General features: G+C 42.0%; 2 protein-coding genes across 4 annotated transcripts; one reads left to right on the top strand and one right to left on the bottom strand.

Moving 5' to 3' along the window:
• Positions 1-5,511: 5,511 nt before the first annotated feature.
• Positions 5,512-18,436, top strand: LOC134448563 (NF-kappa-B inhibitor delta). Its single transcript, XM_063198244.1, has 12 exons — positions 5,512-5,626; positions 10,698-10,831; positions 11,740-11,770; positions 11,966-12,243; positions 12,579-12,817; positions 13,239-13,344; positions 13,780-13,926; positions 14,017-14,068; positions 14,490-14,677; positions 17,099-17,215; positions 17,616-17,780; positions 18,309-18,436. The coding sequence occupies exons 1-12, from the start codon at positions 5,611-5,613 to the stop codon at positions 18,378-18,380; spliced, it is 1,545 nt and encodes a 514-aa protein (XP_063054314.1). The 5' UTR covers positions 5,512-5,610; the 3' UTR covers positions 18,381-18,436.
• Positions 18,437-21,786: 3,350 nt separating this feature from the next.
• Positions 21,787-26,964, bottom strand: fxyd7 (FXYD domain containing ion transport regulator 7). 3 transcript variants are annotated; one of them, XM_063199436.1, is made up of 5 exons: positions 26,809-26,964; positions 25,581-25,616; positions 25,391-25,465; positions 24,509-24,549; positions 21,787-23,152 (listed from the first exon to the last, which is right to left on the bottom strand). In XM_063199436.1, the coding sequence occupies exons 1-5, from the start codon at positions 26,822-26,824 to the stop codon at positions 22,934-22,936; spliced, it is 387 nt and encodes a 128-aa protein (XP_063055506.1). In that variant the 5' UTR covers positions 26,825-26,964; the 3' UTR covers positions 21,787-22,933. The 3 variants fall into 3 exon arrangements, with proteins under 3 accessions (XP_063055506.1, XP_063055505.1, XP_063055507.1); XM_063199437.1 differs by lacking the exon at positions 26,809-26,964 and adding an exon at positions 25,168-25,198 and having other exon boundaries at positions 22,904-23,152; positions 25,581-25,791; XM_063199435.1 differs by lacking the exon at positions 26,809-26,964 and having other exon boundaries at positions 25,581-25,791.
• Between the last annotated feature and the right edge of the window lie 65 nt (positions 26,965-27,029).

The raw sequence follows: 27,029 nt of genomic DNA, 5'->3' as shown, positions 1-27,029 counted from the left end.
CGTTGACAAACTGTCCTTCTTCTTGTGCACCTTCCTTGATGGTGACAAAGTTGTAATCATGCTTTAAGGTGCACTACTGTGTAGTATGGTGGTCAGAGTAGGTATTGCTACTATGCTGCTCATTGAAACTGTGCTGTTTACTGCCGCATTTGATATTTTTATAAATATGTATTAAATAATGAACTAATATTTACTAGTATGACCAAAGAACAGTGTATTTTGCAGCTAAAACTGTCTATTTCCAATATAGAGGACAAGAGAGAGGATCCCCTTTTCATGTATGAAAAGGGCAATTTTCAAAAATATTACACAGTGCACCTTTAAGTAACTGAGGTCTGCCTCTAATTTCCGGCACTCAGGACTCAAACTCACAGCCTCCTAGCAAGCCTTTGGCATGGGAGCACAGGTGCAAACCCACTGAGCTAAAGCTCCAGATGAATACGTGTCAGCGTCATCACATCTGCAGGAGATGTTCTGAGAAAGGTTTACTATGTTCTACCGCCAGTGCCAACATCTGCTAGCTCTACATCTATTACACTTAGCTTGTTGAGTTGATAGATTGGATTTGTTTTCGAACTCTTGGATTTAGAGAGATGTCAGATGTAGCACTGTAGTGGGGACCGGGGATCCCCGGTGGTCCATGGCAAGTTGGAGGGAAAAGTATAGCTGTAAAAAAAATAAGATGAACAATATTCCCATTAGTTTAATAACTGCATTATAATATATTGCTCTGAAAATTACAGCTATTATTGTTATTTTACTGAACAGTCATAGATTTAAATTGTGAACAGGGGATGCACAGGAATATGGGGGTTTACCAAAGATGGTTAAGTTTGGGAACCCCTGGCATGACCACCTCTCCCTTCTGCTGCACTCAGAGTACACACCCAAGATCAAGAGTGCTGAGACCACCGTCCCAACAGTAAGAATATGCCCAGAGCAGAGTTGTATAAAGAAGAAGTAGAAGTACCCTCACATATGTAATTACAACACTAGTAGTATGATATTACAAAGTTGAAACCATGTAATATCAAGCAACTTGTGTTGTAATTACATCTGTACGAGTACTTGTACTTCTACTTTATACAACTCTGGGCCAGAGAATGCTGCTCCTATGCTCCAGGACTGTTTCCATCACACAGACTGGGATCGGCAAATTCGCAGACGACACTACCGTCTTGGGCCTCATCACCAACAACGACAAGAGGGACTACAGGGCAGAGGTGCAACATCTGGCCTCATGGTGTGACAATTTTCTTCTTGGAGCAGGCGTCACTCTTAATTATTTAAGTCCCTGAGGGTGCTGGCCCAAATTTCAAATTCAATGTTTCAAGAAGGAGGCCGCACCTTGCATAGTAGTGTTTTTTATTGCACAGACGCGTTTCGGCGTGTGCCTTCCTCAGTGTGCACACTGAAGAAGGCACACGCCGAAGCGTCTGTGCAATAAAAAACACTACTATGCAAGGTGCGGCCTACCTCTTGAAACTCATGGTGTGACAGCAACAATCTGGCTCTTAACACCAAAAGGACCAAGGAAATGATTGTGGACTTTGGGGAAAAACAGCCTGAAAATCACAGACCCCTCTCCATCAGTTCAGAGGTGGTGGAGAGGGTCAGTACTTTTACATTTCTGGGAGTGACCTTGGCAGAGGACCTGTCCTGGAGCACTCACATTGCCTCTGCAGTTGGGAAGGCCCAGCAGCACGTTTTCTACCTGAGGAAGCTGAGGAGCTACCACATCCCCAGGCCGCTGCTGGTGAACTTTTACAACTGTGCCATCAGCATTTTTCTGACCTATGGGTTCCTAGTGTGGTTCTCCAGCTCTACCAAAGCAGACCAGCAGGGACTCCAGCATGTGGTGAAAACAGCATGGAAAATCACTGGAATGCCTCTCCAAGAGATTAGAACCATTTTACACCATGCACTGTCTACTGAGAGAGCAGAACATCCTGCGCGACAGCCACCATCCTAGCTATCACTTGTTCCAACGACTACCCTCAGGTAGAAGATACAGGTCCCTTCAGAGCTGGACTAAAAGACTGGCCAACAGCCTATACCACCAGGCCAAGACTTTTGAATAGAGATGCACCGGATCCTGATTTTTAGGATCCTGACTGATACCGGATCCACTGCTTAAGATCCTGCCGGATCTGGAACCAGATACCGGATCCTATGAAAGGGTTGAAACACATAGCCTACCCGCACACGTGGGGCCTTTTTATTACGTTGGCTCAAACTATTTTTTAGACTCATTGGCTTACTGCCACACTGCCTGCACTGGCCGCTTCCAATGTTCTTTCACTCCATGCAGCAATTGGGGTTGTGAAAGACTGACTGAAAAACCTAGGCTAGAGTATTTTGGACACCAGATGGAAATTAGCCCTTGGGCTACAATCTGGCATATTTACATATATGTAGGCCTACATATGTATGTATATGTTCATTAATGTGCAATGTCCTGAAGAAATAAATAAAGTAAAGTAAAGTAAAGTAAAGCACCAGGTCCTGATTTTTAGGTAACTGCCAGATACCGGATGCACTGCTTAAGATCCTGCCGGATCCGGATCCTGTGAAAAACCCTATTATCCTGCCAGATCCGGTGTAGTGTATCAGCTGTAGTGCATCAGAGACACTTTCTTATTTTAGTTTGGTTGGGGAGCTGTTTATTTATCTATCCTTTTGGATATGCGTGTGAGTGTGTGTGTGTGTGTGTGTGTGTGTTGTCAAACATTAGGGCACTTATAAATCTTTGTTGCACTTTAAGTGGGATGGAGGGGGGCTGGGGGTCAGGCACTGGTGCCACTTTTACCTCTTGTACACTTTACTTGAAAACCTGCTGCTACTAAATATTGTACCCCAAACACAATTTTGTTTCCTTTTTTGACAATGACAATAAACTCATTAATCTTGAATCGTAGGCTGTGCAGGGTTGTAGTAATCCACAAAGTCCTCTGTGTGGTATGAGCTGATCTTGTGCCAAGTTTTTGTTGTTGTTGTTGTTGTTGTTGTTGTTGTTGTCAGAAATGCAGTATTTGTGAAAGGGGAGTTCTCACTGGATCTGTGGAAAGACCCTCACCAGGGAGTTTGTTACAAAGCTTGTGCTTGAATTATCATATGATATCATATCAACAAATGATAGGCTACTTTATAACTATAAGGCTGGATTTCAGTTTGACATACGATAACGGACAACTATTCTCATGGACAAGAGTTTTCTGACTTAATTACGCGCACGTAAGATAAACTCTCCGTGGATTGCGATCTTTAATTTATATCCTATCATCATATGACACATGCTGCAGGCCAACTGTGGGCCAGGCAGGGCCGGTTTTTAGCATAGGCCGGCTAGGCGGTCGCCTAGAGCGCCATGTGAAGAAGGGGCGCCGAAATGGCGCTCTCCTATGCGTAATTTTGCGATATGAAGTTTTTTTTATGAAGTCGCAATCAACAAAGAGTGGCGAAAGCGCTCCTCACGGCAAAGCGCCCCTCAGCCAATAGTAATATCTCTTCCAACTGTCTCTGGGAAGTCTGTGAACCAATAAACAGACAGTTCTGAGAAAGGGGGCGGGACGAGTGACAGCGTGCGGTCTATTTTGAATTTGGAGACTCACTCGAGAGACAGAGGGGACAAGCGCAAACAGTAGTGCTGCTCTGCTGGATATTATGTTCTCATTAAACCACTCATTGCATGATGCAGGAGTTTCAGAGGGTGTTTTGGAACTATGTGATTTAATCAGCAACCGTTTGTGATTATGGAAAGCCTAATAGTTATGAGGTTACTATTTGGAATTAGAGAGAAAAAGAGCTTTGTTTTTGATCAGAGAAATCGCTAGTTAGCATGCTAGCATTAGCCAAGTATGCCAAGCAATGAAATCCAGTAAAGTAGCTGTTAGTAGCCTACTCACTACTCACTAACACCCACCTGATATCATAATACTTGCTTAGGTTGACAAGCAATGTAAAGTAAGACTGGTGCAATGTTTAAAACAATTTTAGCTGCCATATCTCCTTCCATCCACATGAATTACCTGCTTGTTGTAAGCTTAAAAAAACATTAATTTCCAGACCAGAATGACATAGCCTACATTAATCATGTAGCCTAACAGAACCATGCACAGCAGACAAGTGAGGCTATTTACTATATTTTGTATATTATGAAATTCAATAGCGTGACAGCTCTTCTCCCTTTCTCTCACCCTGTCCCTCCAAACACATAGATAGCCCCCTTCTCATTCTCCTACTCACAAATGCACCACTATTTCCAGTCCAGAAATGAAATTGGTTTGGAAGACAGCACAAATGTGTAGCTTATTAAAATTGTTATGCTGCCATGCTTTGTGATGCTGTAGATAGTGTAGATCAATGCAGACCTCCTTGGTAGGCTTATTGTCTACACATGCATTTTACATGCAAATGTACTGTATCACTCTCCTGGCATTTCAATTTCACGTTACAATTCAAACATATTGATAACCTCCCTCTCATCTAGGGTTAGGGGCCCCACCACCATCACATCCAACACACCACACAGTGAAGCTACTTTCATGCGACTCAATCTGATGTGTTGGTCGCCTGTCAAAAAGAACCACAAATCCATTTGATGAAAAATGGTTATTGTTCTTGATGCTATTTAGTTAAGCTTACTAAGGATATTAGTCTTGTGTTCTGTGAGGTATAAGAAAGATTTTTTTTTTTCTTTCAAAGGGAGGGGGGAGGGGGGGCGCCAGAAATCAAACTCGCCTAGGGCACCAAATAAGCCAGAACCGGCCCTGTGGGCCAGGTAAAGGTGTAGTGACGCTTTGATCTTGTTAATTCAGATTGCCTACGACTCGCGGGACATGAAGTCCTACGCCATAAATAGCTTCTGTTCTGAATAACCACGCATCTTTCACCCTTTGGACATTATCAGATGTGGTATAGCCACATGTGTTCAAAGGGAGGATAGTGTTTCACTGAGCTCTGCGTTCATGTGTTAGGCTAGAGCCTAGACCTACCCTACCTGGTGCCATCACAACCGCAGTGCGCATCGGAAAGGACACACTGGAGTGGAAAGATACTATAGCCTACTTCGACAGGAAGATTCCTTCCACTCCTTACCTACAAAATCCGATATGGTTCTGTTAAAATTCATCGGAAATAATCACACAGATAGAGACGGTGTCTTCTAAAAATCTAATGCATAGCCTACAGATGCAGTGACGCACAAACTTGCGCGCGATTATGGCACGCGCCTTCCCAAAGGAAGAGTGTTTGGATAGGCAGGATACTGATATAATAACAGAAAACACTAACGTGAAAAGTATTGCCATTCTGTTCATCAGTGACACTGTCAACAGCAGTTCTTCTCACCTCCGTGCCTGAAGTTCAGACAGTTTTTTCGGAAGAGGGGGGCGTCGCCGCAACCATGTGGGCGGTGCTGGCAACCACGTGCTGTGTGTATACAAAGCGCCAGTCATAGAACATCAGAAAGGGTATCAACACGAGAGACAAAAGCTGGACGTTGAAGACGCGTGAGTGCACCTGTTGCTTCCAAGGATAAACTGACACAGACAATTAAGGCTATCTAAAACGGTCTGACGCCTGAAGTGACAGTCTACGAAGGATTTTGACATGCTCTGGCCGAAATGTGAGTGAGCCTTTCAATAATTACAGCTTGTGAAATATTTGGCCATATGTGCAATTATCTTGGGCTATAATTGACTGTCGCCTATAATCGCCATGTGAAGGATAATCCCTGCGTTGTGAGAAGTCCCAAATCTGTTTCAATATTCAAGCAGGTTATTAGTATGTTAATAGGCTATATTAGTACATTTATTGTTGAAAAGCAGCACTCTCGAGTGTAATTCTTGTAATTATTAATTTTAGTTGCTTGCATGACAGAAACGTTTCGTCCCAAGCCTTCTTCAGCGTCTCACAGAGGATGTAGGCATTAGTAGGCCTACATATTAGTTGTGTATGTTAGACTATTAGTTTGGTGTAATAGGTAAGGTAGCAGATGCTGGTGTGGCTAAAAGTTAGTTCTATTCACAGAATATAGCCGTTGATGTTGTGTGACTTCACACAGCGCAGTGAATAGCAGTTCAGCATTATAACATGACAAAGTGGTTTAAAATGGTTTAAATAGCCTATCGTATCTCACACGCTATTTTTAACAGATAGTCTACTCTCCTCCTCTCAGTTCCTTATTCATGAATGGGTGTGTGAGTAGAGTGTGACGTAGGCTAGTAGTAAGCTACCGAGGGGAGGAATTGGTGCCGGTCTTCTTGAGTGAGTTTTTCTTGTCTCGTTTATTGTAACGACATCACAAACACATCTTTCAACTGTTAAGTCAAGAGAGAAGCTTAAACCTCTGCCTGCTTCACGCAAATTTTACCAGGGTACCGGTTCCTCTTTCTCTAGCAAACACAAACTGAGCAGAGACTGCTTTGGAATCCCCAACCTCCCACGCGCGTGACTCAACGACCAGGGATTTCCGTCATTTAAATATTTTAACGAGACGGAGAATCCGTGATACCAAGAGGGCTTCCCTATCTGTCTGTCTGTCAAGTTCTGCTGTTAGACACCCATTGCGTTTGAGAAATTGTTTATGTCATGATTTTTGAAGGTCAAGTGAATAGATAAGTTATGACATGATGGGCTTATGTAACAAATGGAAATGGAAATAGCAAGTGTCCTCTCGCGCTGTGCTCTGTATAATTTGACTGGCCATTCATATTTAAAACACGTCGTCAGTGTAAAGGCCTGGTATCAACAGTGACTATAACCTGTGGCTAGAGCTGGATTACAGTAGGCCTAGGCCTAACACACAGGCTAGATAAGGCTGTAGCCTAGGGCCCCCCACCTGCCAGGGCCCCCCCAAAATGCCAAAGGGAGGGAAATAAATCAATTGCCGAATCGTGAAATGATATTGACATGATATTGAACAAATAGTCTACTGTGTCAGGCAGAGCTTGAATCTTATCTGTACTCGTCTCTATAGTGACCCTTCGTCCATCTAATTTTGTCATCAAAGTTGCCTTTCGTGGGGGCCAGCAACCTGCAGCCTAGGGGCCCCAGGTCATCTTAATCCGGCCCTGCCTGTGGCTAACCTGGCATGCGACTGTAGGTGCTGTGTCTTATTATTATTATTACTCATTAGTGGTTTATTACATGCTGACACATGTAGGCCTAATATAATGATAGGCCATATAATATAATTCAGTGTTCTTCAAAGTGGGGGCAGGGGACCCCTGGGGAACCACGAGGAGGTGCTAGGGGGGGCGTGTCAGGTCACAACAATATCCATATTATTAATAACTACATTATAATAATCTATTGCATATCTGTACATTACAACTATTACCGTTAAGTTATTATATATCCCAGTGGGGCACTGACTAACGGACCTAGACTATGGTTGTGAAAGGGGATGCACAGAAAAATAGAGTTACACGACCCATGTAAGGGGTTCCCTGGCTGGAATATATCGGTACATGGGGGGCCTTGCCATTGGAAAGTTTGGGAACCCCTGTAGCATATTATATAATGATTAATGATATAATGATACAATGACAAAATAATGGCAACAATGTTGATACTATATATAATGATACTGTAAGCCTAGAATTTGAGATCTTGCAGGGTGACTCAGGCTATACATGGTCTCATCTAAATCTTGCAGGGATTGACCTTTTTGTAAAATGTCAGTCTGCTGACTTTGATGAGAAAATGCAGTATGTGGCTTTACATCTGTAGCCTATAGCAAGTTGTGGTTTCTTTTTCTTTCTCGTCATCACACCGTAACAGTTGTCATGCACTGGTGGTTTGATAGTGTCATTGGGTTCATCAGTCAAGTCTTCTCGCACGCACTGAGGTATTCCCTCGCCAAATGTTCACCATCCACCCCCTCATCATCACATAGCCTATGCTCAAGAAATGTGAGACCACCAACCTTTAAGGACAAGCCACCACCAAATGTTTTAACCTTTAAGGCTTTCAAAGAGCAGTTGCACAGAGTGTTATGTATGCATTGTGCTCTCTAGGGTTCCACTGTTCTACAGATCATTGACTGGTATAAATGCTCAACAAGCATTCTCTTTGTGGTTGAAAACTTATAACGAAACAGAAACTGCATAACTAATCAATAACTTGGCAAAGAACTGTGACTAGGCTATACTGAATTGATACGAAATTCTCTGATTGTATTGAGTGACTTTGTAATAATAGTGTGACAAAGAATGTCATCTTCTATTTATAATGTTGTAATTAAACACTGAAAGTATGTCATGAAGCGCCTTATAAGAAACTGAAAAGTCTACAATCCTCACGAACCACTCATTCACATAACATCAGCCATCATTCACTCATTCTTCCTCTTGTTGTTTGTGATGTCATCGCTTTCTCCCCCAAAAACATCCATAGTAAGTCATAGTGGAGTAATGAGTGATTTGGCTTTGAAGCCCAGTTGCGTACCTGTAAAAAAAAAGTCCCATCGATCAGTTTCAAATCAGTTTACCATGCAAAGGTTGGCTGAAAAGAAACACTTAGAGAGTACTCTGGGACCAAATGTACTCTAAAAGATGTTAAATCAACTCTGTAAGAATTAAATTAACATAGCATTTTTCTTTTTTTTTTACTGTGATGCCGTTACAGTTTGTATGTTGTGTTTGAAGAGCAGGTGGGGGGCAGTATCAGCTACAGCCAGTGGTCGATTTGTAAAATCAAACCAGGGGGGATGGTCAGAGATGGGTTCTGATTACTGTGGGTTCGGGTTTTTGTCCCCTGAGAAAAATAAATAAAATGAAGTTGTTTAAAGTGCAATTTTGAAACAATATGTAATGTAGTTGCTTAAAGTGCAATTTTGACACAATATGTGAAGAAGGGATGCCTGTTTTAGAGGGGGATGCTTTTTGACCCTTTTCATTGAGGGGGATGATTTTAGACAATTTTCATCCTCCTCCTCCTCCCCCCTCCAATCCCCCTACAACTCGAGCAGTGGCTACAGCTGATAAGATGGCTGCTCACTCACAGCAGGAAGGTATTGTGGTCTGCCACACAGAGCGTAACGGAGCACGACAGGAAGTAGTCATAGAAAAAAATACGAAACGAGATAGAGAGCCTCCTGCGCAGAAACAGGGTTTCTTGAGAAGAGGGTTGCAAATAGACACTACCTCATCCGTCTTACCTCTGCGCTGGTTGGTTTCTCCTCATGGAATACTACCCTCACTGCCACTGGCCTGTTTGCTTTCTCTCTTCTCAACGTGAGCACTTTGCTCCTCTGGTGGAAAGTTCACTTTAATCGTGCTCACGTTTAGGGTCAAGACTGTCGAACAAACTTTCCCTCTGCACTCTACAGTTCATGGGGTACGGAGACCCAGGCAGCTGGAAACATCCATTATCACTACAAAGATTTTTTTTTGTTTGTTTTTGTTTGTTCATGTTGTTTTTTAGAAATGGCATGTTTTCTGTTGGTGACTAACAAGAGGAAAGAAAAAATGAGAAGACAAGACAAAAGAGATGACAAATGAGACTAGGGAATTCACAGACAAGTCTGGGGGACCTGAGTCTTTCAGCTAGTCAAAGTCATACTCATGTCAAAGTGCCCATCACAAACATTACACTTGGGGCCAAAACACATTTGCAGTGAAAATGTTGGTTGAGTAAATAATAATGAGAGCGAGCTTATGAGTGCGGTTTTCTCCAATTTAAGTTAACTGTTCCTTTTATGCGCACACAAAGTTGTTTTTTGTTAGAAGTTGAACGTGTCTATCACTGCAATAGATCCCAAACATAAACCGTAGTAATTGCCTAATGTCAACATAAGAGACATCAGGCAATTACTGCTTAATTCAGTCCTTAACATCTAGGATGATTTGTCAGGCCGTGTCTTAAAACAACTCCCAAATTGTCACGAATATAATAATGAATGTTCTTGGGGAATAGCCATAAAATGGCATCAATAACCATTTGGCAAAAAAGAGGGCTGGAGGGCTGCGACGTTCAAGTTGTAAAACAGGTGGTGGTTTGAAGGTGCTCTTTGACTGAGACATAGAAAATATATATTTTTAAAAGCAGGACGCCAAGGCACTCTTCTAAGGTAAAATCGCTTTAATGTAAAGAGTAGTTTATGTTTATTTAAGAATTAAGATTACTTCCATCAGCCAGCTACAGGGCCAAACTCGAGGAATAATTTAAATTCTTAAAGTTCAAACATGTAGTAGCCTTTACATTAAAGCATTTGTTTTATCTTAGAAGAGTGCCTTGGCGTCTTGCTTTTTTTGATAATAAGCATATGACATTTACAGCTCCACTACTACCAAGAAGATGGAATTCCAGGCGATCTGACTCAGTTTTTTTCTTCATCATAACAGCATACTGACAGTACTGAGAGTCTAAAAGGGATATTGCTAAGACTAGATCATTGTCATTTGGGTGACAAGCTTTATCATAGAGGCTCTGAATGAGGGGCTTAAGTTGGCATTCTACATCAGTGATTTGATAGCATGTAAATTCTTCTCTTCTCTTCTCTTCTCTTCTCTTCTCTTCTCTTCTCTTCTCTTCTCTTCTCTTCTGTGTTCTCTACTCTTGTGTTTTTTTCTATTCCATCTATTCTATTCTAATGTGTGTGTGTGTGTGTGTGTGTGTGTGTGTGTGTGTGTGTGTGTGTGTGTGTGTGTGTGTGTGTGCGCGTGTGCGTGTGTGTGTCATCATCACCACAGCTCCAAAGGAGAAGCCGTGTTACCCTCAGCCCACTGTGAAGAAGCTCCTGGAGCAGAAGAGGAAGAGAGAGAGCTCCTCCCTGCCAGCCTGCTCCCTGGTGCCCTCCAGCAGGGCTCCCACTGCACACGTCTCAGTGAGTATACTTGTAGTACTGAATACATGGCCCGTATCTAATAATGCAGACATCTCAGAGAGCAGAATACTCAATACACTGCCCATGTCTAATAGTGCAAATGTTTCAGAGTGTAAAGTACTCAATGTACTGCCTATATCTAGTAGTGCACACGTCTCAGTGAGTAGGATACTCAATCCACTGCCCATATCTAAAAGTACAGACATCTCAGTGAGTAGAATACTCAATACACTGCCCATATCTAATTGTACAGACATGAGTAGAATACTCAATGCTGACATAATAGTACACAGTGTAGATGTCTCAGTGAGTAGAATACTCAATGCTGACATAATAGTACACAGTGTAGACATCTCAGTGAGTACATATTCAGTGCAGTGCCGATATCTCATAGTGTACAGTGCTGTTATCTCAGTGAATATGCACTCAATGCAATGCCGTAATCCAATTGAGTACAGTGCATCTCAGTGACTACATACTCAGTGCAGTGCTTGCACCTAATAGTGTACAATGCAGATATTTAAGTGGATTCATCCTCATTTTACTGCAGATATATCAGTGAGTGGATAACATACTCAACACAATGTAGATAAGGAGTAAATACTCAGTACAGTGCAGATATCTCAGGAAGGGCATACTCCACATAGTACAGATATCTATTTACATACTTGTCAATTACCGTTGTGGTAAACCTCCCTACACACCATGAATATGTCCATTCAGTGATTAGTTTGGTGAGCTGACACTGAAGTCAGCCATGTCAATTCAAGGACTGCCACTAGGGTGATGGAAATTGGGCTGAAGTGTATCGACAGGTTTCAGACTTCAGGCTTTAGACAGGCTTCTCACTCAGCATGATCAATAATGTGCTTTTAACGTTTACCCATGATGTTATCACCCTTCTGCAGACACTGGCACCAGTCGAACACTCCTCAGCAGGTAAAGACCAATCAGGTTTTGGACAAAATTTCTTTGAAGCTACAGCATATATGCTTTTTTATGTGGTTGATAGTAGTTGTGAGCTGTAGGTAACACTCTCACTGTTTCTATCTATCCGTCTCTCTCTCTCTCTCTCTCTCTCTCTCTCTCTCTCTCTCTCTCTCTCTCTCTCTCTCTCTCTCTCTCTCTCTCAAGCCACCGGCAGTGGATTCTCCAGCATGGGAGCGGTCGGTTGTGAGACATGGGACCCTGCCCTGCACTCCTCCCCCTCCACATCATCTCTGCACCACCACCACCATCACCACCACAGCAGCAGTTCTCTGTCCCCCATGGGAATGTCTACCTCCTACCTGTCTAGCAGTAGTCTCACTACAGTCCCCATGTACAGCCATGTGCAGCCGGCCCCCGTCTCCAGCTACACCCAGCTGCCTCTGCAAGACCTCTGCACAACCTCCATGATGACACAGCCGTTTGTAAGTAGATTTGTTTACTGTTATCTTCAATAGCTGAAAGTATCCTTCAGACATCTTTTTTCTTAAAAAAAAAAGAAAAAAAAAAGTTAAAATTCACTGCTATCATATGTGAAATCCAAAGCACATGCCACACGGAATCAGGATTTAGCCTGACTGGCTCCATTCACTCCCATTCAAAATGTTTGTGAGCTAAGGTCTCATGGACCCTATGTTGAAGGACTTGACTTTAGGCACCCCATAGTGAAGAGAGGGATGTGACACCTTTATCACATTCATATAACCGGTTAGCATTGTGATCAATGGCATTTTATTCACACTTCTATTTGTCATTGCAGCCAGAGTGCCATGTTACCATGGCCCCCAGTATGGTCCATCCTAACCCCATAGACTGGGTCACGGGCCCCAGGCAAACTGGTGCTATATTGGCCCCTTCCTCCTCCTCCCCCTCTTCCTCTTCCTCTGCATCTGAGAGCTTTGGCCGGCCGCTGGACATGAGAGTGCTGGAGGAGGCCCGCAGGTTCATCCAGGGGATGGACTATGGCACTACCACATGGCAAGATGATGATGGAGACACGTAAGTCTTCTTCTCCATGTCGAGAGAGAGAGTAGAAAGTGTGTGTGTGTGTGTGTGTGTGTGTGTGTGTGTGTGTGTGTGTGTGTGTGTGTGTGTGTGTTCAGTAAATTAAGTGTATCAATGTTTCATGAATCATGTTTATATGTCTTTTATGTTGATATGTCTGTGGGCAGATTTATGTCCACACTTTAAAAATAGAATAGGTTAGTATAAAAAACATTAGTATCATCATAGATGTTTGAGGAGGTTACTATATTTAGTATATTCCTGTGAAATTAAATATGGCTTTCCACATCATCTCTGACAGACTTGATACGGGTTATGTTTGACCTATGACACATCATGACTAGTCTACGGTCAATGAGTCATGGCCAGCTCTTATAGTTAACATTTTTTTTGTTTTTGTATTTTCAAACTGAAGGATCCTTCATATCTACACGGCAAAGGGCCAGCGCGAATATGCCTATGCTGCTGCAGAGAAGCTCAAAGAACATGGGAAGCTTGACTCAAAGGAACACAAGGGGAAGGTACATGCTGAAATAGTTGTTACATACTGTATGGCTATACACCTCCATTGTCAGACAAACAGACAGACAGACTTGACCATTGAGGTTGTTTTTGAGTTGTTTGGATGGATCTTTGAGTAAAATGTCAGAAACATTTCAATAGATAGATAGATGGATAGATTAGATAGATAGACAGATACTGTAGACAGATAGATAGATCGATCGATAGATAGATAGATAGATAGATAGATAGATAGATAGATAGATAGATAGATAGATAGATAGATAGATAGATAGATAGATAGAGAGATAGATAGATAGATAAACTGTCAGACAGACAGACTGCCAGACATGCAAATTCATAGATATACGTAGTTTAGTCCTTACTATACATGTAATGTATGCTATATCACATTTACGTTATCTGAATCATACTGTCTTTGCCCACTTCCTCAGACTGCCCTGCTGGTTGCAGTGACTGCCAAACAACCGGGCATCGTGTATGACCTGATACGTCTGGGTGCTGATGTGTGTGTGTGTGACGTCAAAGGGCAGACAGCCCTGCACCTGGCTGCTACGTACGGATATCCCATAGTCATGCAGGTACAGTAGCCGTGCCATGCCCTCCTACATATTTAAAAAGTCCTTATTTGGTTGTTATGAGACTTTAATACACTATTTGCACTTGTATAGGTGATCCTCTCCAATGCGATGCAGGTGGACTTGGAGGCTCGTAATTTTGAAGGTGTGCAGAGTTTTAAATTATTTGAAAAGTTCTGAAGTTTTGCCATTCCAATGTTTGTAGCTGTAGTCTGTAGTAATCAGTGGGAATATCTGTGAGGATTTCACATTGTAGCAATAAGCATGACTTTGTACTACAGTGTTGAAAGAAAGTCCACTAGAAACCAAGTATGTATGTTGCTGATAAGAGGTTCACCAGTCTGGCCCCTGCCATGGCCAACTGGTAGGGCACTCGTCTGCCATGCGGCCGACCCGGGTTCGATTCCTGGCCCGGGTCATTTCATTTGCAGACCCTACCCCATCTCTCTCCCCATTCACTTCCTGTCCACCTCTCACACTGTCCTGTCATCAATAAAGTTAAAAAAGACCAAAAAAACCTTTAAGAGGCTTACCAGTCAGTCTTGTGTTGTGCCCTCCTCTCTCAGGACTGACTCCGCTCCACTGCGCCGCCATTTCCCACAGTGCCACCATGAAGGCCATGGCTGCTGCCTCTACCTTCCCTTCCTCCACCTCCACCACCACCACCACCGCAGCAGCCTGGCAGGGGGAGCTCACCAACAAGCACCACTGCCTGGAGCTGCTACTTAGCAACGGCGCCTCTGCACTCAGCCAGGTGAGCCATTAACCCATTGATACCTAAAGCACCTGCAAAAAAACGCCTGCTGATTGCCTGAGCCCTTGTTGGGAAAGTTGCCCTCAGCCTATAAAAACCTAAATATTTTAGCCTCTGATGCACATAAAAACATGAAATAAGTTTGAAATAAGTTGCATTTAAACCCTAAGACCCTCATCTTGCATTAGAATGTATTCATTCAGCTGTAACATACCCACATTTTTATTTAAAAAGCTAAAATCTCAAGAGCCTTAAAGGATTTATCCGGAGTTGGAACAAGTTTGCCTGGTTTTTGCATGTTTGGGATGAAATACAGTCACTCTAGAGCAAAATCAAGGCAAAAGGATGCGTTTTGAGAAAGTTTGATAATATCACGTTAGCCTCGTTAGCCATATCAGCTATGCAATATGAAAGATGCGGGCATCGTTTTCGGCGGTTACACACATTTCAAAAACACAACATTTTAAAGTCTTGCACAGCTCAAAACAACGTCACACTTACTTCGTAATATGTTGAGGGTATCCACACATAAACCAAAGTGTCCAAAGTCCTTCATGTATTCTTGAAAGGTCTGCAGAATGTGTTTTGTGAAGCTACTACCTTGAGAATATCTAAATTACGGTCAAGACAACTATTTGACACTAAAGCCCACCAAGTAGATTGCCGAGTGCGTCGCACCATCAGCTGTGGTTACTCGCTATGGAAATAATCATAGCTGATGGTGCGACGCACTCGGCAATCTACTTGGTGGGCTTTAGTGTCAAATAGTTGTCTTGACCGTAATTTAGATATTCTCAAGGTAGTAGCTTCACAAAACACATTCTGCAGACCTTTCAAGAATACATGAAGGACTTTGGACACTTTGGTTTATGTGTGGATACCCCCAACATATTACGAGGTAAGTGTGACGTTGTTTTGAGCTGTGCAAGACTTTAAAATGTTGTGTTTTTGAAATGTGTGTAACCGCCGAAAAACGATGCCCGCATCTTTCATATTGCATAGCTGATATGGCTAACGAGGCTAACGTGATATTATCAAACTTTCTCAAAACGCATCCTTTTGCCTTGATTTTGCTCTAGAGTGACTGTATTTCATCCCAAACATGCAAAAATCAGGCAAACTTGTTCCAACTCCGGATAAATCCTTTAATGCAGGCACCAAAGGTCAAACAACATATACGAGTCATCAGGCTACTTTGTAAAATGGATTAATCAAGGACACAAGGATACGAGGGTAGTTTTTTGGTCGCAAACATAGGGGGAGAATGCATGTGGAAATGCTTGTTCTTCTCCTGCCAGGATGACGTAGCAATTGGAGTGGCGGAGGATGGATGATCAGGAATCTGATTAAACTTCAAAGCGTTTTTATTTTTTGACAAAACAAAAAGGTACTTGTGGGCCACATAAGACATAAACCCAAAATGGACTGGTAACTCAAAATACTCAATACAAAATCAAAGTCAAATCCAAACTTCTGACACTTAATTACTGCGCTCAACAGCAGCTACTTTTTACACAATTTCTGAAGACAGCTTACACCGATAAACAGCTGCTTCGCCTATCTCGCTCACTCTCAACAATGAGCTGGGTTTTACATACCCTTCACTACGCAGGCAATTATTCAATTAACCAATGCTGACACAAAATTCACAATTGGCCCGTACCATTTCTCAGGACCTTTCCAAAACAAAACACCAGTTACAAATCATATCGACAAACATTGCCCATTGTTGCCCACATAAACCCCACACCAAACAGACATAATTCAAACATTGTAGGCCTACACAACATAAAACATTTAGAGTCCGATCATTCAACACATGTCCATCTTCAGTGCTTGATATCACGCGATGGAAATGCTGCCACAACGGTGCGCGCTCCCGTGTAGCAGTGTTGTGCGCACCTGGAAAGGAGAATGCGATTCCGAGCGGTGTGTGTGCATGTGTGCGGGTGTGTGTGACTGTCCAGCTCTGCCTGCTCCTCGCGGTGCACAGTAAATACCCAAGTTCACAAATAAAATTCACCAAAATAAAGAGTGGTTTAAAATCAGTGAAAAGTGGCGAGATCACCTTTTCACAATGCAGTACATTGTATTTTTATTGTTTTCAGATGATGTTGTCCCAGGCCCAGTCAAGGCTGTCATCTGCCCTGATAGGTGGACATAAATAAACCAGGGCATACATCTATTTTTAATTATATAATTCTAATTTAAATACATTCTCTGTGGAAATCACTAAGTTTCTCAAAGCAGATATGTAAGGAGAAGTATATAAGGACAATCCCATGTGGTTTTGGCACATCACAGTTTCTGCAGAATCAGGGAGAGGAATTTTCCCCTCGTGGTGCCTTCAAAGGTTTTTTTTTTTTTCGCTTTCACTTTCCCATTATTGAATCATCACTCCCTCTGGTTTCACTTTTGTAGGAAATCAAAAGTAACAAGACGGTTCTCCATCTTGCCGTCAAAGAGGGGAACATACAGTTGGTTCGCTACCTGTTGAGTGTACGCCAAGCAGACATGCAGGCCATCATCAACATGAAGGTGAGGAGAACAAAGCAATGGTTACTCAGTAACTGACTCTGTTACACCAGTATTAAAGTAGTATTAATGATATGCTGTCTGATATTCACATAAAAATCTTTTTTTCTTTCCGTCTCCTCCTACGTGTTTTTTTGTTCTGCTCTCATTTTCCTTCTCTCTCTGTAATTCCCTGTTATATATACAGTATATATAAGTTTAAAATAAGTTTAATTGCACATTAGACTGGTCAAACGCAATCCAAACATATATGCTAACACTGTTACATAGATTTTTGACAATAAAGTACACTTGACTTGACTTGACGATTTCTCTGTTTCTGTCTCCCTTTCTCTCTCTGTCTTTCCCCCTCTCTCTCTCTCTCTCTCTCTCTCTCTCTCTCTCACTCTCTTTCTGTGGCCAGGCCCATGGCCACACTGCCCTGCACATGGCGGCAGGTCTCCACAGTAGCCCCCATCAGGAGGAGCTGATCCGGCTGCTGCTGCAGCACGGTGCGGACCCCAGCACCCGCAACATGGAGAACGACCAGCCCGCACACCTGCTGCAAAGCGGAGACACGGGCGACAAGGTGAGGCCAGCAACATGCACTCCAGCAACGTTGCACTGCTGTACACTGCCACACTCAGACACAAGGTGTCATTTTTCAAACACCTAAAGAGAGCAGACATGGTGACAAGAGCTGGGAAGGTGACGCCAGCTACTGTGGCCAGTTGCACCTGCAACATGGCACACTGCCACACTCAAGTCACAATCCCAGCTCACATTTTACTAACACCTGAAGGCCATAGAACGTACAACAGGACATGCACTTTTGAGCTTCCACTAAGCTATGTAATCAACTAAAACAGCATTCAGAGAGCGCCAATCTCCATCAAATAGTTCAACCCCCCTCCCCCCTTTGAAGTCACAAATGATGACCAAGAAGTAACCATCAATTCACATTACCAATCTGCTGTCAGTTGTGCCAATAGATAAATACAACGTCCTTGGCGGGCATAATGACAATTACTCCAACTTTAAACTACTTAGATAATGTGTTATAGATAACCACCAGCTTTAAATATTTACTTTATTTTTTACACTTTTGTATTTTCAGCTCAAGTTGATTCTGAAGAAGAGGGGTACTTCCTCTAGACGTCGCATCACTTCCTTACAGGACCAAGACTGACCTGGACTTCTTTTCATGTCCCAGTGTATCCTTCCCCTGCTTTGTTCAAGCTTCCACCTGGGGCCATTGATGAGACATTACAGCAAATAACGCTGAATACGCCTCAATTATTTTATTACTTCATTAGAGGTTTTTGATACAGAGTGAGCAGTAAATGCTGCCAATGTCTTCTGAATGACTCCAGGGCCCATATAACTCTGAAGGGGAAGGGTTATATTCTGTATCCTCTTGTGAGGATTATTATTTCTCTAATTTATCATAGAGACTATTTTTCGTCTAGCCGCAGTGCTCATACATACAAATGTACACCCTCATTTCATATCTGCTTTACAAGTTATCTTATTTTCATTTTATTTATGATGTAGCTACAAGACCATGAATGAACCAGCACTGATGATAAAGCAACCATGCATCATTTTGTAACTTATAAATAATATAGTCATAAGGGAGAAAATTGTGTCCATATCTGTAGTTCAAATGAGAGACAGATTCAACTTTAAACCTTCATGTCAAAGGGAAACTGAAGATGAAACTACTTACATAGTGTTGCTTTTAAAGCATTACCACTTTAAGTACAATATTTGTCACACAAAACTGCTCAAACTACACAAAGCAAAGTAAATTCAGAGGTGCCTGTCACCATATTACCAGTTCATCAACCACTGAAATGATTTTGGAAACTCTGTTTCTCTGTTTTACTTTTTGTGGGGTATCCCAGTCTTTTTCTATTGATGAAAAAAATGTGAGGGTGAACTAGCCTTACCCTGCAGCAAATAGATACAGATGTATCTTTGTCATACTGCACCCATTAGTCTTTCTACAGACATCGTACACATTCTGTGAATAAGTTCAGCGTATCAAGAGGGTCAGCAACATACTAACATTGAATTTATGTCAGGGCGTATTAGCACTTCTGATTTCTGAGATGTTCTATGTGTCTCTGTCTTCTTCTGTTGCTTGTATTTGTTGTGATTTCTATGAAAATGTTAATGTTTCAGAGAAGGGCATTGTATTCTGAATGCACCCTCCCTCAAACAATCACTGAAAATCCCACCCAACCCCTCAGTAACAAACTATATTAGTTCACAGGGAGGGCTGTTGTAATATTTCAGCTTCAAGAGACACTGCATCAGTGTTCGGAAGCTGACTCACCTGGTGTAACCGTGTGTATTTATTTGTGTTCTGTGTAATTTATTTCTAACAATTCTACCTTATGATGATAATCAATCGCAACAATACCCTTCAAAGAGATGTGTAAATGAATAATCTGAACAAGGACAGCGGCGCTGTGGTAGTTTCTCACCTCATAATTAGTCATTGTCGCACCCAAAAGGTCATCTCAGGTGGGCTCCACTGCATGCGTGCCGTGTGGTTTTTTTTCAGTGAGTCACCCAAGCTTATGTGAAACATGAAGGAGTCTGTGATGCTTTCTCAGGGACCCTCAGGCCTGTTGTTGTTTGAAGTATTCAGGCCTGTTGTTTTGTATTGTGTAATTTTTGCTGTTACTTTCCATAATGTTTGCTGCCCATTCACAAATGTTATCTTTTTCATGAATATTCACCACCACCATCAATTTCTAAATATTAATTATGACTTGGAAATGTACACTTCTCATACATGAATAGGTGGATCTTTTCCATGTCTGCCATTTTGAATTACAAGTCATAGATATTTTTGACTGCAAAACTCCCTGTTCTTTGGTCAGAGCAGTAAATATTGTTTATTACTTAGTTAATATTGTTGAAAACATCAAGTCTGTGAATGGGCAGCATACATTTTGAAAATAAATGTCAAAAATTTCATACTGGACCTTTAAATCACCTGAGTGACTTTCATTGTTCATGAAGATGTTCTCTCTTGTCAAAATGAGATACATTATACTGTATGCCACGATTTTTTTGAAATGCGATTTTATTGTCTTCTGTTGAATGTAAGCTGTAAGTTTCAATGTTTTGGTGGTTTAAACTAGACTGCCTGTGCAGTCGCCTTCGACTGCTTAAGGTATATCCCCGAAACGCGACGCTTCCAGTCCCCCATCATTCCTACCACTCCCGTCCACCATTTCGTAAACGTATATGATACATACAGACGTGACATGATGTGCATAGGCTTAAAACCAAACGACTATTGTGAAAATGAAGCAAAAAATGGGGCAAATGGTAATACTGTTTTAATGGTTCAGTGGATATACCACATAGGTACAGTGTAATAACCAGTGTAACAATGTTTAATACAATGTAATACCAGTGTAACACCGCCATTTTTTTTACTTACATCATGTGTTTGTGCGTAAGTGGTATTACATGGTATTGCATATTGTTACACTGGTATTACACTATATTACATGGTATTGCATACTGTTACACTCGTTATTACACTGTACCTGATATTGCATATTGTTACACTGGTATTACACTAGTATTACATGGTATTAAATATTGTTACATTGGTTATTATACTGTACCTAATATGGTAGATTCACGGAAATGGTGAACCATTAAAATAAGGTGTTACCTGGCAAATCAATCCACCCAGTCAGACGTTATGGGCCAAATGAAAATTCCGCCATTTTGAAAGTGTTGTCTTCCAAACTCGAATCAGTTCATGAACCTACACTAGAGCATTCACACACAAAATCTGGGACAAATCCATCCACCCGGTCAGTAGTTATGAGCCAAACAATAATTCGGCCATCTTGAATTCAACCATCTTGTTGACCTCCAAACTCGAATCAGTTCATGAACCTACCCTACCGCATTCACACACCAAATCTGGGACAAATCCATCAACCCGGTCAGAAGTTATGGACCAAACAAAAATTCGGCCATCTTGAATTCGGCCATCTTGAAAGTGTTGACCTCCCAACTCGAATCAGTTCATGAACCTACCCTAGAGCATTCACACACCAAATCTGGGACAAATCCATCCACCTGGTCAGAAGTTATGGACCAAACAAACATTCGGCCATCTTGAATTCAGCCATCTTGAAAGTGTTGACCTCCAAACTCGAATCAGTTCATGAACCTGCCCTAGAGCATTCACCCAAAAAATCTGGGACAAATCCAAACATCCGTTCAAAAGTTATCGCGTTAACACGAAAGACCTTACGCGGCGGCGGCGGCAGCGGCGGCGGTGCACGCAAAACCATTACATCCCCGACGCTCCGCGTTTCGGGGATATAATTACTGATTTCGAGTTCTTCCCTTTCTTCAGGAAAGGATTTATTTGCACTTTTGTACTCTACTAATGCATGTCTACAAATCAGAAAAAATGTGGTAATAATAGCTACTTCGCATTGTGTTTCACCTGATTTATTTGCTGCATTTAATAAATTAATAACGAGCATTTAATTAAAAAATAATAATTTAAGGGAGCAATTCCGGCATTAAATGTCTGATTCTACATCTTGAAATCACATCTTTTTATTCATGTCTATACATTTCCAATGTGTAATATGGTGGTTGACTGTATTAATGATTGATATGCCATTCATGAAATAAATAAGTCTTAAATAACAATAATTCATTCCGGTGTGATTGAGGTGGTATCACTCATTCAATACATACTTAAACACAAATTTCATTCACACAACAAAGTCTGAACAGTCTGTAAGCGATATCCTCACATGTAGTGCAAAGTTGTTGTTTTTTTTTTACCATCCTCTCAACACTGTTTTTAGTTTCATATGCCATAACATGTATAAAGTCATTTTGTTATTTACACCATTTCACAGTTGAGCATAGCAAATGGGATGTTATACAGTAAATGTTAAGGACAAGGCAAGTGCAGTCTACTTCAGAGTGTTTGAAAACAAATAAAACATACACATTTTGAACAAATACTTATACAGAGATCATAAGGTCTTTATAATACTTAGACAGAGATCATAGGATCCTGTATCATAAGATCCTGTATCCTCTGTGTTTTGAATCTTTAAACCTCCCTACTGACCTCTCCGCAGAGGGAAGAAAATCACAAGTATTCCCTGCTGTCTGCTTTAGCAATTAACTTCATTTAGATTTGGGAGGGGAAGCAGTACACCAAAATGGCCTGAATAATATTCACTAGCATTTTTAAGTTAGATGTCGTCATGCAGTCAATAGGGAAGTGGAAAGTGAAGTAGGAGAGTAACAGTCAAAATCCCCTCAGAGTGCTACTAGAGCCATTCAACTTCCCCTTTCTCTCTCTCCTCCACCCAAGTTGTTTTTGTTCTGGCTGTGTGATATAATTACTGATAATAAGGGAAATCCACACAGAGCACACTTCATACACATTAACCCCTTACACACGAGTACAAATGGAGACCACCAAATAAGGATAATTTGGAAACTTGTGAATATTCAAGGGGGATAATATTGACAGGAAAGTCCAGGCAAGCGGTAGATTTATTTATTTTCTTCATCTTACATCTCCTTCTTGACTCAAAGAGGGACTAGATTGAAAAATCCCCAAAAGAACAGCAACAGGTACAAAATGTCTTGGCTAGGTGACTGTGTGCAATACAAACAAACAACCTGGGCTGACTTGAAAAAGAGGCAATGGCCTCAATGTGACTACCCTGGTGAAATAAAGGAGGATAAAAACAAAGTGTGCGTTGGGAGGAGAGGGGCCAGGAAGAGAAGCCTGGGCATCGAGGAGATGCTGGTTACCATGCACCCTGTCTGTCTGTCTGTCTGTCTCGGTGTGCGAAGGAGATCCGCCATGGTCAGCGCTGGCAACAACTCCTTCCAGTGCTGACACATGCAGCCTCCCTCATGCAGTCTGAGGAGGCACTGCGGAGGGGAAAGAACAAAAGAAAGAAAGAAAGAATCCAATCACTGTGTAGCAGGCATTATATCCAGTGCGTTTCTCTTTTTTAGCCTCTTTAACCCCGTTGTAATGTAGGGAACAACACCCTTACCATAAGGCTCATGAGTAACCTGACTCTCGCCAGATTAATGGGTTCCGACTTGCTATACAAACATTCATCTGAAGCAATTCCATACGCATAGGTCTGCGAATGCATGGTTTTATTTTTCTAAATCCTTGTACGAATTCTGTCATTTTTTTATGAGGTGCTACTTTAACTACTCACTTATCCTAAAATACGGTTGAAATAACACAATCAATGTCGATGAGTGAGTCCATGTGAACGGCCATTAATGTTGGAAACAACTGTAACGTTTCACTCATTTTTCCTTTCTTCACTACGTTTAAAAATGGACTAATAGGGTGAATCCCATTACACCCCTTAGCCCTACGCCGATCCCCTTTGCCTCTGTTTTGCGCGTCCACGTGTAGGCGTAGTGGCATCCCAATTCACGTTCAGACAGATGGGTAGGGGTGCGACGAAGGGCTTTCCACCCCTCCTCGCAGAGATTTTCCGACACCACACTCCGTCTACAGAGGGCTTCAACAGGTTTCCCTGAATGCATTGCAAATTCATTCAGAAATTGGCGGGAAGCCGCGGCACCCACAACACCACACAAGCTTAAGTATTTTCGCCGCAATTGACGGTTTTGAAGTGGGAATAATTCTTCCATTGTACTAAGTTTAACATTGTAATGTAGCCTAATGTGTGATGGCCCTTTTCTCCGTGAAACCCACATGAAAAAAAACGCTATTAACGTCAACCTAATGCATGGAATTAGTGACAGCTGTGAGTGTCATTCTTTGATTGTTGAAGGGATATCCCAATTCGTAGCAGTTGCGTTTCAAGCCCTACACCTTACAGCTTCGTTGGAAAGCATGAAGGGCATGGGGAATGCGTAGGGATAGGGGTTAGAGATTAGTAATGGGAAAGGCCCTAAATCACATCTCTGATAATCCCATGATCCTGATTGGTTCTTCTGCATTTTGGTTTAGGACCAGGGCGAATCGGAAGTTCCTCCAGACCCTCGTGTGAGCTCACGAAGCTGAGCGAAAATACACAAGGGACTTGCGAGACACGGGATACGGCACGAGTCCACTAGCGGCCCGTATAGGCCAGATATAGCCAGTTTAAACCCACCCAAAATTGAATGTTGTAAAATAGTTTTTTGTGTTTTTATGTGGTCCACACAATAGAGTGCTAACAGAACATCTACTTTCCGAGCGTTGAATTAAAACTCATTTTTTTTACTGTGCACAATATACTACACAACACCTACCTTCTGTCTGTGGTACCGGTACTTTGGATCCTTCGGCAGGGCTGAAATTAGACCATGTGAAAATGCTGGTTAGTTTAACTAACAATTGAATGGGTGTGGGAGCAGGGCAGGCAGGCACAGGGCAGTTTGGGAAGGACATTCCCATGCAGGCCAATACTTTGGTAATAAGGCGATGAGGTTCACTTGAGGAAAACTAACAGCAAAACATGTTAGAAGAGTCTGGAAAAAATTAGACTAACTTTTATGCACTGACCGTTTAGTCAGAAGAATGGGTTCAAATGCAATCCACAATCGCCAAATGGGTTTCTTGTTATTTAAAGCAGCATGCTACCTGTCTACCAATGATCAACCAGCCTACACACTGCTTTTCCATGCAATGAATGCTAAATTTGTCAGTCTTTAAAAACTGCTCAAACAGTTCTTCACCAACATTCAGGGATGTGTTAAATGAGTTATGGCACTTTCAGTTGGATGGACAGGCAGTGTGAACGGTGGCATATAAAATGCTGATAGGCCTACTATAAAATACTTGCACCCGTTGCATTCACTGAAGAGACTCTTATTTTACAATAGTACAAAAAGGGGAGGAAAGGTTTCATTTTGACCAGCAACCACATTCCACATGCTAAAACTGCAGGCACACAGCTGCAGTATCTTACTTGGAGGATTTTGAGCATTTCAATTTTTTACCTGTCAAAGACAAAAGTTAGACCAGAGGCAAAATGTGAACATTTTGAAGATGTGTTGAGTGGAAGAAAAGATAGCTTAAGCTTAAATGTAAGGCTACAGGTTGGTTATCCTTTCTCAAGGACACCAACTCATTAATTTGGATGTATATGACCTAGCCCAGTACGTAGGCTATGAGACATTAAACATACTTACTCAGAGCTATAAGAATCCCAGACACGAACATGATCACCGCCAGTATGACACCAGTGGTCCGCAGCGTTTCATAATCTGGAGAAGACAACGGCCAGGTGAAAAGATGGCGATGAAACAACGTGTTGCTTATGTAGAATGTAGGCTTGTGTAAAGTGAGTATTGTGAGCTGTGAGTATTGCAATATACTTACCATACTCGAAAGGACTTTGGTCCGGATAAAGTGGCTCTGAGGAGAGAAAACATGTAAAAGGAAGGACTGTGTTCATTTTTAAAGTTAGCCCGTTTAGGTCAGTTTGCTACTGAGGAGGACAGAGAATACCCCGGATGTTTTGGAAAACACTTGGAACCCCGACGGAGATCGTGAGAGTTCAATTCAGCACCCTGGACAGGACCACATGCTGCGGAAGTGGTCAATGAAGAAAGTAACTATAATCATTAGCTAGCCTATGTTTAATAATGCAGCTATGCTTAATCATGTCTATCCCTGATTGATTACACTGTAATCAGCATGTAACATTCATTCGTCTAATTGTCTTTGCTGACTCAATACATTTCCTTTCTCTGGTGAGGAAAGGGGTTTGGCGAGTGAGTTCGATTGTCTTGGCGCGTAATTAAAGGCGAGGAATTTGAGGACACCTCAGCAGAAAGTGGGTTAGACGAACAGGCGCACTGGGATACTCGCGTTTTTTTCTGACTCAGCAGATTCAGTGCAGAGTATAGGCTAGTCATCCGTAGTTGGGGATACGAATCGATTTACTTGAAACCCTTCATAAAGTGAAGTGGTATTCAATTTGGAATAAAAGTACATGATGGACAACGGCATGGGGAGTTTCCAAATTATTATAACGGTTATATGTTTTACTGATCACATAGGTTGAGGGCGTCCTCAGGCAGATAAGAGAGTAGGGAGTGGAATGGAACCTGTAAAATCCCAGCAGACCCCAAGTGCTGATGAGCATCCAACCGGTGCGGCAGTAATGCGGCTTTCTGCAAGTGAATGTTTACTTTTGGGAGCGCCAGTCAGCCTTATTCAATATTTTCCCCACGTTTTCCATAATGTCTTTCTTATGATTATGTATTTGCCTACTTTACTTACGTTATTTCAATAGCCTATATTTGTAAGTTAAACGCAGACATTGGGAATATTGGCTTTAACACGTTTTGCAGCAGCTGCAAAACTGCCCAAATATAGGCTAGCAACTGCAACGTAAGATTTTACACATAACTGTAACGAGAAAAACGTACAAATAGGCTACTGGAAGTTTTATTAGGCTATATTAGACTGGGTGGTGCGATCAATAGTGCAGCACAAATTACTTATTTAGCCCGAAAGTATGAATGGAATAAATAAAACTGTAAACTGTAGCCTATAAAACTGATGTGATGAAAAAATATGCGGCGATTAAACGGTTACTTACCCGATGTTGTTGCCATGATATCGTGGTAAAGATGCAGGGATGGTTTTCCTTTGGTCGCTGATGTGATAGTGCGGTCTGGCTGGAGTGGAACGCAGAGGTGTGTACGGGCGAGGTGGAGACAGAGGAAACCCTATGCGGCTCCGTGGTGCAATGGAGCATCCACACAATGGTAACTCTGTGCGCCATCTAGCGGAAATGGGCCGCATTTTCTCAAATTTAGT

This window comes from Engraulis encrasicolus, chromosome 5, assembly GCF_034702125.1.
Source record: "Engraulis encrasicolus isolate BLACKSEA-1 chromosome 5, IST_EnEncr_1.0, whole genome shotgun sequence".
Classification (NCBI taxonomy): Eukaryota; Metazoa; Chordata; class Actinopteri; order Clupeiformes; family Engraulidae; genus Engraulis; species Engraulis encrasicolus.
This window is presented reverse-complemented; position numbering and strand designations above follow the sequence as displayed.

Coding starts and splice junctions, on each gene's coding strand:
- LOC134448563 (XM_063198244.1), top strand. Junction 12,244..12,578: donor CCATGATGACACAGCCGTTT/GTAAGTAGATTT, acceptor TTGTCATTGCAG/CCAGAGTGCCATGTTACCAT. Junction 12,818..13,238: donor CAAGATGATGATGGAGACAC/GTAAGTCTTCTT, acceptor TTCAAACTGAAG/GATCCTTCATATCTACACGG.
- fxyd7 (XM_063199435.1), bottom strand. CDS start 25,656: ATGAACACAGTCCTTCCTTTTACATGTTTTCTCTCCTCAGAGCCACTT. Junction 25,466..25,580: donor CCAAAGTCCTTTCGAGTATG/GTAAGTATATTG, acceptor TGTCTTCTCCAG/ATTATGAAACGCTGCGGACC. Junction 23,153..24,508: donor ACCGGTACCACAGACAGAAG/GTAGGTGTTGTG, acceptor TCCCCTCCGCAG/TGCCTCCTCAGACTGCATGA.